This window comes from Pygocentrus nattereri, chromosome 16, assembly GCF_015220715.1.
Source record: "Pygocentrus nattereri isolate fPygNat1 chromosome 16, fPygNat1.pri, whole genome shotgun sequence".
Classification (NCBI taxonomy): Eukaryota; Metazoa; Chordata; class Actinopteri; order Characiformes; family Serrasalmidae; genus Pygocentrus; species Pygocentrus nattereri.
Genome location: NC_051226.1, coordinates 10,168,592 through 10,181,933, shown reverse-complemented (window position 1 = coordinate 10,181,933; position 13,342 = coordinate 10,168,592). Strand labels below are relative to the sequence as shown.

The 13,342-nt window shown below is 43.4% G+C and overlaps 1 protein-coding gene across 7 annotated transcripts in view; it reads left to right on the top strand.

Moving 5' to 3' along the window:
• ehmt1b (euchromatic histone-lysine N-methyltransferase 1b) overlaps nt 1-13,342 on the top strand; it is a 44,966-nt gene that overhangs the window by 28,030 nt on the left and 3,594 nt on the right. For all 7 annotated transcript variants that reach the window (XM_037545865.1, XM_037545870.1, XM_037545869.1 and 4 more), the window contains 16 exons: nt 5,934-6,079; nt 6,902-7,045; nt 7,155-7,381; nt 7,921-8,097; nt 8,585-8,667; nt 8,751-8,857; nt 8,956-9,078; nt 10,765-10,866; nt 10,947-11,051; nt 11,319-11,473; nt 11,704-11,871; nt 11,962-12,106; nt 12,215-12,292; nt 12,404-12,519; nt 12,612-12,698; nt 12,901-12,979. In XM_037545865.1, coding sequence (XP_037401762.1) covers nt 5,934-6,079; nt 6,902-7,045; nt 7,155-7,381; nt 7,921-8,097; nt 8,585-8,667; nt 8,751-8,857; nt 8,956-9,078; nt 10,765-10,866; nt 10,947-11,051; nt 11,319-11,473; nt 11,704-11,871; nt 11,962-12,106; nt 12,215-12,292; nt 12,404-12,519; nt 12,612-12,698; nt 12,901-12,979 — 2,042 coding nt within the window. The remainder of the gene's footprint in view (nt 1-5,933; nt 6,080-6,901; nt 7,046-7,154; nt 7,382-7,920; nt 8,098-8,584; nt 8,668-8,750; nt 8,858-8,955; nt 9,079-10,764; nt 10,867-10,946; nt 11,052-11,318; nt 11,474-11,703; nt 11,872-11,961; nt 12,107-12,214; nt 12,293-12,403; nt 12,520-12,611; nt 12,699-12,900; nt 12,980-13,342) is intronic.

Sequence of the window (13,342 nt, the reverse complement as noted above, 5' to 3'; positions counted from 1 at the left end):
GGCTCCTTAAAAACAGTAGATCAGTCTTCCTAAAGCTATCTATCCCTTCATCTGAACATGTACACACTCTCCGCCTCATGTAAAACCACTGCAATTTCTGGTGGTCAAACTGTGGGGTATTGAAAGCTGTCAAAAAGTAAATGAATTAATAACAGCACAGTCCTTTCATATGGCAAAATGTAAGGCACTGTTGCTGCCAGACACATCTTAATGGTGAGAAGGCCTTGACCATCTCCTTGGTTACTGTGAGGAAAAAACAGGATCACTGGGGCAGAACATCAGAGCAGAACAGCTTATGTGTTTACTCCAGTTGCGTAGTTGAAGGAACTAATGTCTGGTCTCTAACTTCTCTATCTTCCTCTAGAAGAATGTTGGAAGTATGCTTCTTTTTTTTTCTTTGCATTAGGGCTGGGCGATTAATCATATTTCTTTTGTCCTCACGAGTTTCCGATGACAGGATTTCGATGATTGAGCGTATTGAATTATATTACAAGTGTTAAAAAGATTGGACTGGCCAGAATGTAGTGTTATAAGCAGTGTCTGATATTAGAGCTGCAGTGTAAAGTGAATGACTTAACCATTCGGCTACAGAGTCATTTTCAAAGCCCTTACATGGCTCAGAAACTACTCTCTGTTATTACCCACAGAGGTGAGTAAAATGTAGTAATGGCTACTGTTAAATATATATATTAATGTATTAATACTATATATTAAATATATGTATTTATTTGTTATATATGTACATTAGTTTTGTTTATATAATTACACAGTAAAAAAGGTCTGTATGTGCACATACATTTTAATCATTTGTTGCTTGTCACCGCTATATGGATTAAACGAAGGCCATTAATTGAAATTAATAATCTAAATGTAAACAATATAATCATTTACAGCTTACTTTCTGTGGGGAGGTGCCTGTCCCAAACTCTAACATCTAAATTTCAACTTGTGAAAATAATACTTGAATTTTTTTTCTCTCAATTATTGTTTTAAAGATCTGTATGAAATCTTTTAAAGTTAATATATTTAGATTTATAATTTCTTAAATGTTGAAAATTTTAAATTAAAAAAGCTCTGTTAAAAAAAATGCTGTCCCACGTTTTCATGTCACTACCAAAATAGAGTTTAAGTTCTTAGGCAGAGCACACTCCTGCATTTTGGACCATGAATCAAGACTGCACCCCGTCCCTCGTGGCCCTGTGGTGAGCAGTTGGGTCCCATTGTTATAAAGTAGTCCCAAAGCCTGAAAGTCAGTGGGTTATCTTAAGAACCATTTTTGCTGGTCAAGTTCTGATGTGTGATTTTGAGTCATGCTCAATATTTGCTAAAATTGTCACTACCGAAACATTTGGCCTTACACCACGAATACTTGGTGACCGGGGGGTTTAGCTGATCGAGTTCCTGAAAATGCCACTGCCTGTACAAACATCTCATGAACAACCACATTGGAGTCACCCTCTCTCTCTTCTTTTTCTTTTCTATGGAAGAGATTAGAAAGGTTGAGGTACACCTATATTTCCAAAAGTATTTGCTTGTCTGCCTTCACATGCGTGCGAACTTCTCACCCTATCTTTAAGGGAGAGTCCAGACACCCTGCGGAGGAAACTCATTTCGGCCGCTTGTATTCGCGATCTTATTCTTTCGGTCATTACCTAAAGCTCATGACCATAGGTGAGGGCGTGAACGTAGATCGACCGGTAAATCGAGAGACTTGCCTTATGGCTCAGCTTTCTTTACCACAACAGACCGGTAAAGAGCCCGCATCACTGCTGACCCAGCACCAATCCGCCTGTCAATCTCCCGCTCCCTTGTACCATCACTCGTGAACAAGACCCTGAGATACTTGAACTCCTCCACTTGAGGCAAGAGCCTATCCCCGACCCAGAGAGGGCTCTCCACCCTTTTTCGCCTGAGAACCATGGTCTCGGATTTAGAGGTACTGATTCTCATCCCGGCTGCTACACACTCGGCTGCAAACCGATCCAGCGAAAGCTGAAGTTCGCAGCCTGATGTCCCCAATAGGACCACATCATCTGCAAACAGCAGCGATGTGACCCTGAGGTCACCAAACCGGACACCCTCCATCCCCTGACTGCACCTAGAAATTCTATCCATAAAAATTATGAATAGAATCGGTGACAAAGGGCAGCCCCGACGGAGTCCAACTCTCACTGGGAACGAGTCTGACTTACTGCCGGCTATGCGAACCAAACTCCAGCTTTGTTTGTACAGGGCCTGAATGGCTCATAGCAAAGAGCCATGTACCCCGTACTCCCGAAGCACCTCCCACAGAATACCCCGGGGAACACAGTCGAATGCCTTCTCCAGATCCACAAAGCACATGTGGACTGGTTGGGCAAGCTCCCATGAACCCTTCAGAATCCTGGAGAGGGTAAAGAGTTGGTTCAGTGTTCCACGACCAGGGCGGAACCCGCACTGCTACTCCTGGATCCGAGGTTCGACTATAAGCCGGACTCTCTTCTCCAGTACCCCTGCATAGACCTTACCAGGGAGGCTGAGGAGTGTGATTCCCCTGTAGTTGGAACAGACCCTCCGGTCCCCTTTTTTAAAAAGAGGCACCATCACCCCAGTCTACCAATCCAGTGGCACCACCCCCGATGTCCACGCAATGTTGAAAAGGCGTATCAGCCAAGACAGCCCCACAACATCCAGAGCCTTGAGGAACTCAGGGTGGATCTCATCCACCCCTGGAGCCTTGCCACCAAGGAGCTTCTTAACTACCTTAGCGACTTCGGCCTCAGTAATGGACAAGCCTATTCCCATGTCCCCAGACTCAGCCTCCTCACTGGAGAACATGTCGGTGGGATTGAGAAGGTCCTCAAAGTATTCCTTCCACCGCCCAATGACGTCTTCATTCGAAGTCAGCAGCACACCATCTCCGCTATATACAGTGACACACACTGCTTTCCCCTTCTGAGTCGCCTGACGGTTTACCAGAATCTTTTCAGAGCCGACTTAGTCACTTTCCAAGGCCTCAACAAACTCCTCCCATACACGGGGTTTTGTCTTGGCGACAACTGAAGCTGCAGATCGCTTGGCCTGTCGATACCTGCCAGCTGCCTCTGGTGTCCCACAGGCCAACCATGCCCGGTAGGACTCCTCCTTCAGCTTGACGGCATCTCTCACCTGGGGTGTCCACCACCGGTTTCGAGGATTACCGCCCCGACAGGCACCAACTACCTTACGGCCTCAGCTACAGTCAGCCGCTTCAACAATGGAGCAACAATGGACCCATTCTGAGTCAATGTCCCCCAACTGGTGTGAGGTGTGAGTTGAAGATCAATCTGACAGGTTCTTCTGCTTGGCGTTCCCAGCAAACCCTCACTATACGTTTGGGCTTGCCTGGTCTGACCGGCATCTTCCCCCACCACCTGATCCAACTCACCACCAGGTGGTGATCAGTTGACAGCTCAGCTCCTCTCTTTACCGAGTGTCCAAAACACATGGCTGCAAGTCCGATGACACGACTACAAAGTCAATCATTGAACTGCGGCCTAGGGTGTCCTGGTGCCATGTGCACTTTATGGACATCCTTGTGTTCAAACATGGTGTTCGTGATGGACAAACTGGTTTGCACAGAAGTCCAAAAACTGAACACCACTCGGGTTCAGATCAGAGAGGCCATTCCTCCCAATCACACCCCTCCAGGTCTCACTGTCATTGCCCACATGAGCGTTGAAGTCCCCCACTAGGATAATAGAGTCTCCAGGAGGAGCACTTTCAAGCACCCCTCCCGAGGACTCTAAGAAGGCTGGGTACTCTGAACTGCTGTTCGGTGCATAAGCACAGACAGCAGTCAGGACCCATTCCCCAACGAAGACGTAGGAAAGCTACCCTCTCGTCCACCGGAGAAAACCCCAACATACAGGCACCGAGTCGAGGAGCTATGAGAAAGCCCACCCCTGCCCGCCGCCTCTCACCATGGGCAACTCCAGAAAAGAATAAAGTTCAGCCCCTCTCAAGGAGATTGGACCCAGAGCCCAAGCTGTGTGTTGAGGTGAGCCCGACTATATCTAGCTGGTATCTCTCAACCTCGCGCACCAACTCAGGCTCCTTCCCCGCTAGTGAGGTAACGTTCCAAGTTCCAAAAGGCAGTTTCAGCAACCGAGGATCAGAACGCCAAGGCCCACGCCTTTGGACACGGCCCGATCCACAACGCACCGAACCCCTACTACTGCCCCTCCCATTGATGGTGGGTCGATGGGAGGGGGGACTCATGTAACTCCTTCGGGCTGGGCCCATGAGTAAATGCCCGGCCACCAGACGCTCGCTGGCGAGCCCCTCCCCCAGGCCTGGCTACAGGGTGGGGCCCTGGTAACCCTGTTCCGGGCAGGGTACACAAGTCCTGTTTTTGTGTTTTCATAGGGGTTATTATGGATCACACTTTGTCTGACCTGTCACCTAGGTCCAGTTTGCCATGAGAGACCCTACCAGGAGCTTTTGCTCCAGACAACATAGCTCCTAGGATCATTCAAGCACGCAAACCCCTCCACCACCGTAAGGTGGTGATCCATGGAGAGGTTATTCTTAATCCATAGGGTTTAATATGTTGTCGGCCCACCATTTGCAGCTATAGCAGCTTCAACTCTTTGGAAGGCTTTCCATAAAGCTTAGGAGTATGTTTTTGGGAATTTTTGACCATTCTTCCAGAAGCGTATTTATGAGGTCAGACACTGATGTTGGACGAGAAGGTGTGGCTCGCACTCTCCACTCTAATTCATCCAAAGGTGTTCTGTTGAGTTGAGGTCAGGCCAGTCAAGTTCTTTCACACCAAACTCGCTCATCCATGTCTTTATGGACTTTGCTTTATGCACTGGTGCACAGTCATGTTGGAACAGGAAGGGATCATCCCCAAACTGTTCCCACAAAGTTGGAAGCTTGAAATTGTCCAAAATCTCTTGGTCTGCAGAAGCATTAAGAGTTCCTTTCCCTTGAACTAAGGGGCCAAGCTCCTGAAACACTACCCCACACCATAATTCCCCATCCACCAAACTTTACACTTGGATCAATGCAGTCAGACAAGTATTGTTCTCCTGGCAACCGCCAAACCAAGACTCGTCCATCAGATTGCCAAACACAGAAGTGTGATTCGTCACTCAAGAGAACACGGCTCCACTGCTCTAGAGTCCAGTGGCAGCACTTTACATCACTGCATTCAACACTTTGCATTGTGCTTAGTGATGTAAGGTTTGAATGCAGCTGCTCGGCCATTGAAACCCATTTCATGCAGCTCTCTACACTGTTCTTGAGCTAATCTGAAGGCCACCTGAAGTTTGGAGGTCTGTAGCGACTGACTCTGCAGAAAGTTGGCGACCTCCGCGCACTATGCACCTCAGCATTTACGTGTCTTACCGCTTCGTGGCTGAGTTGCTGTCGTTCCCAATCACCTGTTAGAATAGTACTGACAGTTGACTGTGGAATATTTAGTGGTGAAGAAATTTCACGACTGGACTTGTTGCACAGGTGGCATCCTATCAGGGTACCACGCTGGAACTCACTGAGCTCCTGAGAGCAACCCATTCTTTCACAAATGTCTGTAGAAGCAGTCTGCATGCCTAGGTGCTTGGTTTTATACACCTGTGGCCATGGAAGTGAATGGAACACCTGAATTCAATGATGGGTGACTGAATACTTTTGGCAATATAGTGTATCATGCTTTCTCTTATGCTGCAGTGGTGCCGATAGCTCTCCCAGCTACAATCACAATGCAGATGTCATCAGCTGGATTCTATCTTGGACACCTTCTCCTCTTCGAGTGTCAACTGTTAGATGTTGAAGGCAGAGTTGGAATGTGGCTTAAGCACAAACAGTCTGTGAATCCAGCGTTTTCTTGAAGTAATTATGTTCTCACATTTATATTAAACTGTCACAGATTTTTTTTTTTTTAACGAACCTTGCTTTGTGTTGTGCAGGAGTGTCTGGCACAGTAGAGACCGCTGCTTCAGACATGGTGCAGGAGCTTCCCCTTTGTAGTTGCCGTATGGAGACGCCCAAGAGCAGAGAGATCCTCACTCTGGCTGACAGGAAGTGCATGGCCACAGAGAGTGTGGATGGACAGGTGAGAACCTATGGTACAAACAAAATATAACAGTAACACACACATGTTGTATTCTACAATATGGGTTGCAGTGAGAGGTCCATTTACACAATATTCTGCTTGTATTATATTATTATTATATATAAGATTTTATGGTGTGAGATTTAACTCGCCTTGCACCAACACATTATCATTATAATGGATTTTAGATGAAATATTAAATGTTTGTTGTAAAATGAGACTCCAGCATGAAAATGAACATGCTCTATTTTGAACATTACTGAGCCTGTTTCATGTTACTTTATGTATTTTGAAACTGGTTTTTAGATCATCTTTTTGTTATTGTGATCATTCAATATGCATATTCTTATTTGTTGCATTAAGTATGGTGAGGTCTTTATGTGAGTGTGATATAGGGAATGGTGGAAGGTCAAAAATATAACATCCTGGTACATAACTTTCACATTTTCACGTTACACAGTATGTACCACAATTTTTAGTTTTTTAGTTTTTGTTGCACTTTTTGTCGGCAGATGGTGTTTGCATGGTAGCAGATTTTTATTCTGGTCAGAATTTTATGAAATTTTGGTGTATCTCTACAAATTATGCTTTCTTTGTGATAACACATGAGTTGGCCTGTGTTCTTTAAATACGGACAGTATCCATATGTTCTGAAAACTGTATTCTAACATGTGATATGATTTGTCACAATAATGATAAATATTGCCACATTGCCCTAGTGTCAGTTGAGAAATATGTAGATTATGTGTCTCAAATATGAAAGAAATTATTTCTATTTGAGCTGCATGATCTGAAAAACTTTTAATTTTTCTTTTAATGTAGCTGAGCCGGTGTCAGAGTGCAGTGCTCAAGCATGAGATGATGAGGCCATCGAACTTGGTGCAACTGCTGGTGCTGTGTGAAGATCATCGCACAGGAATGATCAAACACCAATGCTGCCCAGGCTGCGGCTACTTCTGCAGGGCGGTGAGTGCTCAGCCTCCCTGCAGAGAGTGAGCCAATGCAGTTAAAGATATGATTATGTTGGTCTCTTGTTGTTTAAAAAAAAATTACAAAACCTTCGCCTTTGCTGTAGGGGACCTTCATGGAGTGCCAGCCAGAGGTTAACATCTCACATCGGTTTCATCGTTCCTGTGCATCAGTAGTGAAGGGACAGAGCTTCTGTCCTCACTGTGGAGAGGAGGTCAGCAAGGCCAAAGAGGTCACGATTGCCAAGGCCGACACAACCTCAACCGTGCCCCCGAGCCAGGGCCCCAGCACTCCAGGCACTGTGGAGGGCAGAGCGGACACCACCACTGGAGGGTATGTGTACAACTGTTTTCATACAGCACGTAATGCTGAGTACGTCACTTTTTTTGAAGCTTAGAGAGTGGTTGTTTTTTTTCATAGAACAACTTCGATTTGGACTTGGGAATGTACATGGGTACTCTCTTAACCATTCGAGATGCCAGTTTTCGAATACAGAAGTTTCTGTTTAGGTATTCATTGCATTGAATCATGGGAAAACAGAAAATATATAGATCAGCAAGTCAGTAAAACAGATATTTGATGTTTCTACAGAACTGTGAAACGTTACGCTTTTGCTCATATTTGAAAGTAAGTATGTTTTGTTACTCTTGCTGCTGTGAGTGCCTTCACGTGAGTGCAATGCTAAGGATGTGCTGTCATGGATGTGAGGCTGAGATAGTAACGGCTTTTATTGCTAAATAATCCAACCTGATGTTAATGTTAGGTCTAGAAGCCGTTTCTGTTGGGGTTGTCTCCCTGCCAACGGTCTAAGTTTTATGTATCTTGTTATGTAATAAAAATGTCTGCATTTATTTGTTTGTTAATGATTTTAGGTCATCTCGCCTCTCTGTGCCTGGAGAGAATAGAGCAGACAGCACTTTCCACAGACCTGCGGAAGCTGTGGATGCCCCAGGCACCAGCAGGTCAGGAACAGGAGTTTGGACTGGACCCCCAGGAGTACCCCCTAAAGAGACTCTGGAAACTGTCCTACTGGCGCTGGATGCAGAGAAGTAAGGAAAAAAAACTACCTCACGTACACGTATGAGTGTATACTACTCTGCAGGAGTGAGGTGTTTTCATAGAAAGGTTTGGAGTCACTGTTTTTAACAATGTAAAATTAATTCTGTTGAAGGTTCATAAATGAAATGATTCTATTATGATGTTAACACTGTACAGCTTTATAGGTTTCAGCTAATTTGTTGGAAACTGTAATGGGTGGGGGTTGATGTGCACAGAATGATAAATGTAGCTAAAGATCTTAAAATAGCTTCTAGTGCCTAGTTTATAGTGTTTGTCTACACTCTTTCTTATTGTAAATAACAACTATTAATATTAGCTCTCGCTGCTGAAATGATATAAATGATATATAATGATATAAATATGATATATAAAATGATAAAAATGATATAAATGATATAAATTATATAAATAATTGATAAATGAACTAGCACTATGAACCTGTAATATATGCGTTCATTTTTTGTTTTTCTCTCTAAGGCCCAAGAAACTTCGCTTTCATCCAAAACAGCTGTACATCTCTGCCAAGCAGGGAGAGCTGCAGAAGGTCTTACTAATGCTAGGTAAGATGCTTTCTGTAACCGAGCCATCTATCTAATCAAGCATTTTGTGCATTCCTCACTAATTACTATCTCTGTTTCTTCAGTGGATGGAATCGATCCCAACTTTAAGATGGAGAACCAGAGTAAGCGCACACCCCTCCATGTAGCAGCTGAGGCTGGGCATCAGGAGGTCTGCCATATGTTGGTCCAGGTGAGCACCAATGAATCACTAAAGCTGTTTTTTTTTTTTTAAATTGTGTGTTAACCCTAACCCAGTGGTGGTGTTCACATTTATTGTTTGCTTATTAGGCTGGTGCTAATCTGGACATGTGTGATGAGGACCAGCGTACACCCTTGATGGAGGCCTGTGAGAATAACCATCTGGACACTGTGTGCTACCTACTGAGAGCTGGAGCCATTGTTTCTCACAAGGTCCTCCTTCATGCATAGTCTCACTAGCCTGTCAGTTAAAAGAGACACACAGCAGCAGATCCAGAAAAGTCCCTCAAAAGTCTTGAAATAGATTTGAAAAAAAACTATGGTCATAAAATCACTTTTTTTTTTTAAACCGTAGGTGGTGTTAAATTTAGGTATATGTTAATTGATTAATAAGCTCAATCCAGTTCTGATCCTTTGTTTCAGTTCTGCATTTAGTTTATTCCGCTGTGGTAGAGGTGTCATAAACTGACAAACTGCAGCAGTGAGGTGCGTTTTCAGAAGGTAACAGAGAGTGGTCTAAATGACTTCAGCTTGGAGCTGCTTTGAGGTGGAAAATGTTTAATGTGTTAAAATGTGAGCGAGCAGCATTCGTCACGCATTCACCATGTAGAAAATACATATCTATCATGTTTTCCCTTGTGAGTTGTAACTGGATCCATCTCGGAGACATTCTGGTTTTGAACTAACTGTGTGCTTGTCAGAGCAATATGAAATGATAGTGTATTCATGACACAGTAAATTGATTATTTCACAAAAGTTGTCCAAAAACATCACAGGTGTAATTTCAGAGTATACCACTATGCAGATTTCAAATATTTTACTGCAGCATATTAACTGAATTAAAAGTAAATATTAAACAACTTATAAAATTGTCCTTTTGAAAAATTAAGCCAGATATCAAAACCTGTCCAAAATGTCACATTATGCACATTAGCCTCGTTTTACATTTTAGAATAAACTGTTCTTCTTTTGAGGAAAAGTTTTCTGGCAGAGATGGGAGGTAAGCGGCTATAGCTGAGCTTAAAGCAGAGCAAAGTAAATCTGCGGTCTTGTTTATATTTTTAGTCTATACCAGGACATTAACACGTACTGAGAGATACTGGACATTTGTGTTGTGACTCCTGACCTAACCTGACTTTACTGCAGAGTGAGCTGGTCGGATTTCTTGCTCATTTGTGCCGCCACAGACTGTCCGGGTGCTGCACTTACCAACTTCTAAGTTCCACCTTTTTATGTTCCGTCAACATTACGTTATACATTAAATATTTAGAAAATAGATTTTTGACATTTGTGAATAGATTCAGAATCAATCACGTCCGCATCACAATGCCTCTTAATAATCAAGTTTTCCCCGCACCCCTAATGGACATATTAAAAAGGAAAGTAGTTGTGCAGAAATTGTACAGCTGTATTATCTGTGTTAGGCTCAGTAATAACTGATACTCCATATTAAAGGACCTGTATCAGATGGTGGGGGAATGGGAAGAGATGTCATTTATACTGAACAGTCCACCAACAAAAATCAAGCCAGCGCTGGTCCTGTAGTCAGAAACTGACCACTGATGAAGGGCTAGAGGATAGCAAAACTAAAAACACAGTAAAAATTATCATGCAGTCTCCATGCTTTTTCAACAAATTGGTTTAATAAAGTAGATATGCTGTTGTGCTATGGAAACTTTTTTTGCTTTGCTATATTGAGGTCTTAAAAGGTAAAATTTGTGTAGATTTCAAAAATTTTGAAGCAACCCTGCACTCAATACTGAGCCCTTTGGGCCCTGTTTGAATACTACTGTTATTACCTCCATCTACATGAATATTGTCAGTGTTTGGCAAAAATTAATGTAATGAAACTTGTGCATAAAGCCTTGCATTCTTTCTCTCAATGTTGTAATCTTTCAGGATGGGGAGGGCTCTTCATGTCTCCACCTTGCTGCTAAGAATGGGCATTTGAGTATTGTGGAGCACTTATTGTCTACAGGTCTTGTAGATATTAACTGTCAGGTAAATGTTGTTTCATTTCATTTTATATCACTTCCGTTGTTGTCATTGGCAGTCATAATTGTTCTTTATTGCGTCTACAGGATGATGGAGGCTGGACAGCAATGATTTGGGCGACAGAGTATAAACACATAGAAATAGTCAAGCAGCTTCTATCTAAAGGTGCTGATCCTAACATCAGAGACAAGGTCAGTGTGGGCCTTTGGGCTTACATGGTTTGAAGTTTTGATCTTTAGTTTTTAAAATTTTGAAGTGTAGATGAGGGTCTGCACTGAAACTCAAAGCTAAGTACCTTCATGTCATGGAAATACAGCTAATACTGTCTTTGTACTATAGTGAACTAGTTTTGCTTTACTAGATTTATATTCAAGATCTTTGAGGTGATTTGGCCTCTTTATAATTGTGGCCTTTTGTGACATTTGGACTTTTTATGGTTTGGTGTTTGGTCTTCTTAGGAGGAGAATATCTGTTTGCACTGGGCAGCATTTTCTGGGTCCGTGGACATAACTCAGATTCTACTGGATGCAAAGTGTGACCTCAACACAGTCAACATACACGGAGACTCCCCACTGCACATTGCATCACGGGAGAATCGACTAGAATGCGTTACGTAAGTACAACTTTACAAAGCCTGCAGATTTAGGGTTATTCTATGTTGCATTCAGTTGTATCTGTGTTTTGCTACTAAGAAGAGTGTAGTTACATGTACAAATACAAATTTAGATCACCACTCCCTAAGAATTTGCAAGTACTGAGAGTAGTGTAATTGATATGAATTGTAAAGATTACTGCTCCAGTGCAGTTGCAGACCCAAACCTGACTCTATTGCACCCCCTCCAGGTTGTTTTTGTCAAAGGGAGCTGATGGGAACCTGAAGAACAGGGAGGGTGACACACCCATGGAGTGCTGTAGCCAGAACTCCAAGGTGTGGAACACTCTGCATGCAAGCAGGAAACAGAGAGACGCCAGCCGTGAACGGAGATCTTCAAAAGAGAAGCTTCTCAGCAGGTAATATGGCCACTGCCATTTCGTACACTGCGTTTTTTGGGTCCCTTTGTTTGAGCCCACTTGTCACTTCCTTATTTCTCTGTTTTTAAGGGACATAGCAAGAGGCTATGAGAGAGTGCCTGTCCCATGTGTTAACGCTGTAGACAGTGAGCCTTGTCCTGATGACTACAAATATGTCCCTGATAACTGTGTCACATCCCCCATGAATATTGACAAAAACATCACTCACTTACAGGTAAAGCAACATCTGTCTGGGCATCCTATTGGCCTTATCTTTAGCCTCAACAAATCATGGCATCTAAAGTGGCTTTATTTATTTATTTATTTATTTATTGTAAATCAGTATTGCGTTTGCAAAGACGACTGCTCTTCAGCCAGTTGCATGTGCGGTCAGCTAAGCCTGCGCTGCTGGTATGACAAGGTAAGGCTGAACATCTTATCCAGAACTGCAAAGCTATCCCTGTAACAAGAGCACTTGACCTGAATGGCCTGAAACACTATTTTTAAAACCACATTGCACTGGCTATCTCAGGAGAGTCGTCTTCTGCCGGAGTTCTGTTGTGAGGAGCCACCTCTTATTTTTGAGTGCAACCATGCCTGTTCCTGCTGGAGAACCTGCAAGAACCGCGTTGTTCAGAACGGATTACGGTAACTATGGTTTGCATCTTACTATAACAGAACGCCCAAGTTTTGTCAGTGTTTTGTTTCTCCCCTGTTTCTCATTGGATTTTGTCTCTCAGAATCAGACTTCAGCTGTTCAGGACTCTAAAGATGGGTTGGGGCGTTCGGACATTACAGGATATTCCTCAAGGGACCTTTGTCTGCGAGTAAGTCTCTGTGATTCTTTCTCACGGTCTAAATCTGGCAATAATTCTGCTTGTAAGTGTGCCTTTAGGAAAAGACATAACTTGAAGTGCATGGTGTACGTATCTGTTTACAAGTGAACATTAGTGTTGGCTCAGGGGTTGCAGTTGTGCTTCGTCTGCTTGTGTGTGCACTAATGTCTCTTGTGCTGCCTCATCTGTGCAGGTATGTGGGGGAGATAATCTCAGACGCAGAGGCAGATGTCAGAGAGAATGATTCCTACCTTTTTAGCCTGGACAGCAAGGTAGTGTCACACTAAAAATACCTGCCCCATAATGCCATGTTGGCTTCTGTGCTTTGTCTTGGTGAAGAGCTGAAGGCCTGCAGCTGCAGTGAAACTGCTGCAGGCTACATTGGAGATGGACAGGAGGGCTGGCTCTGGTTTTGTTTTTGACTGTCCCTTCTCCTGCATTTGCCTCTGTTTTCATTACATACGCCCTGTCCACCTATAAATAGCCTGTTGCCCATTGTCTTGGTGATGAGTGCTGTCAATGAGTTGCTTATTTTTAAAGAAAAATAAAGAAATTGCACTGCATAAATCTGTGGCCATGGTGTCTCAAATGTGTAAGCGTTTATTGGAAATTAGAATTGCTTTTTATTCCTGTGA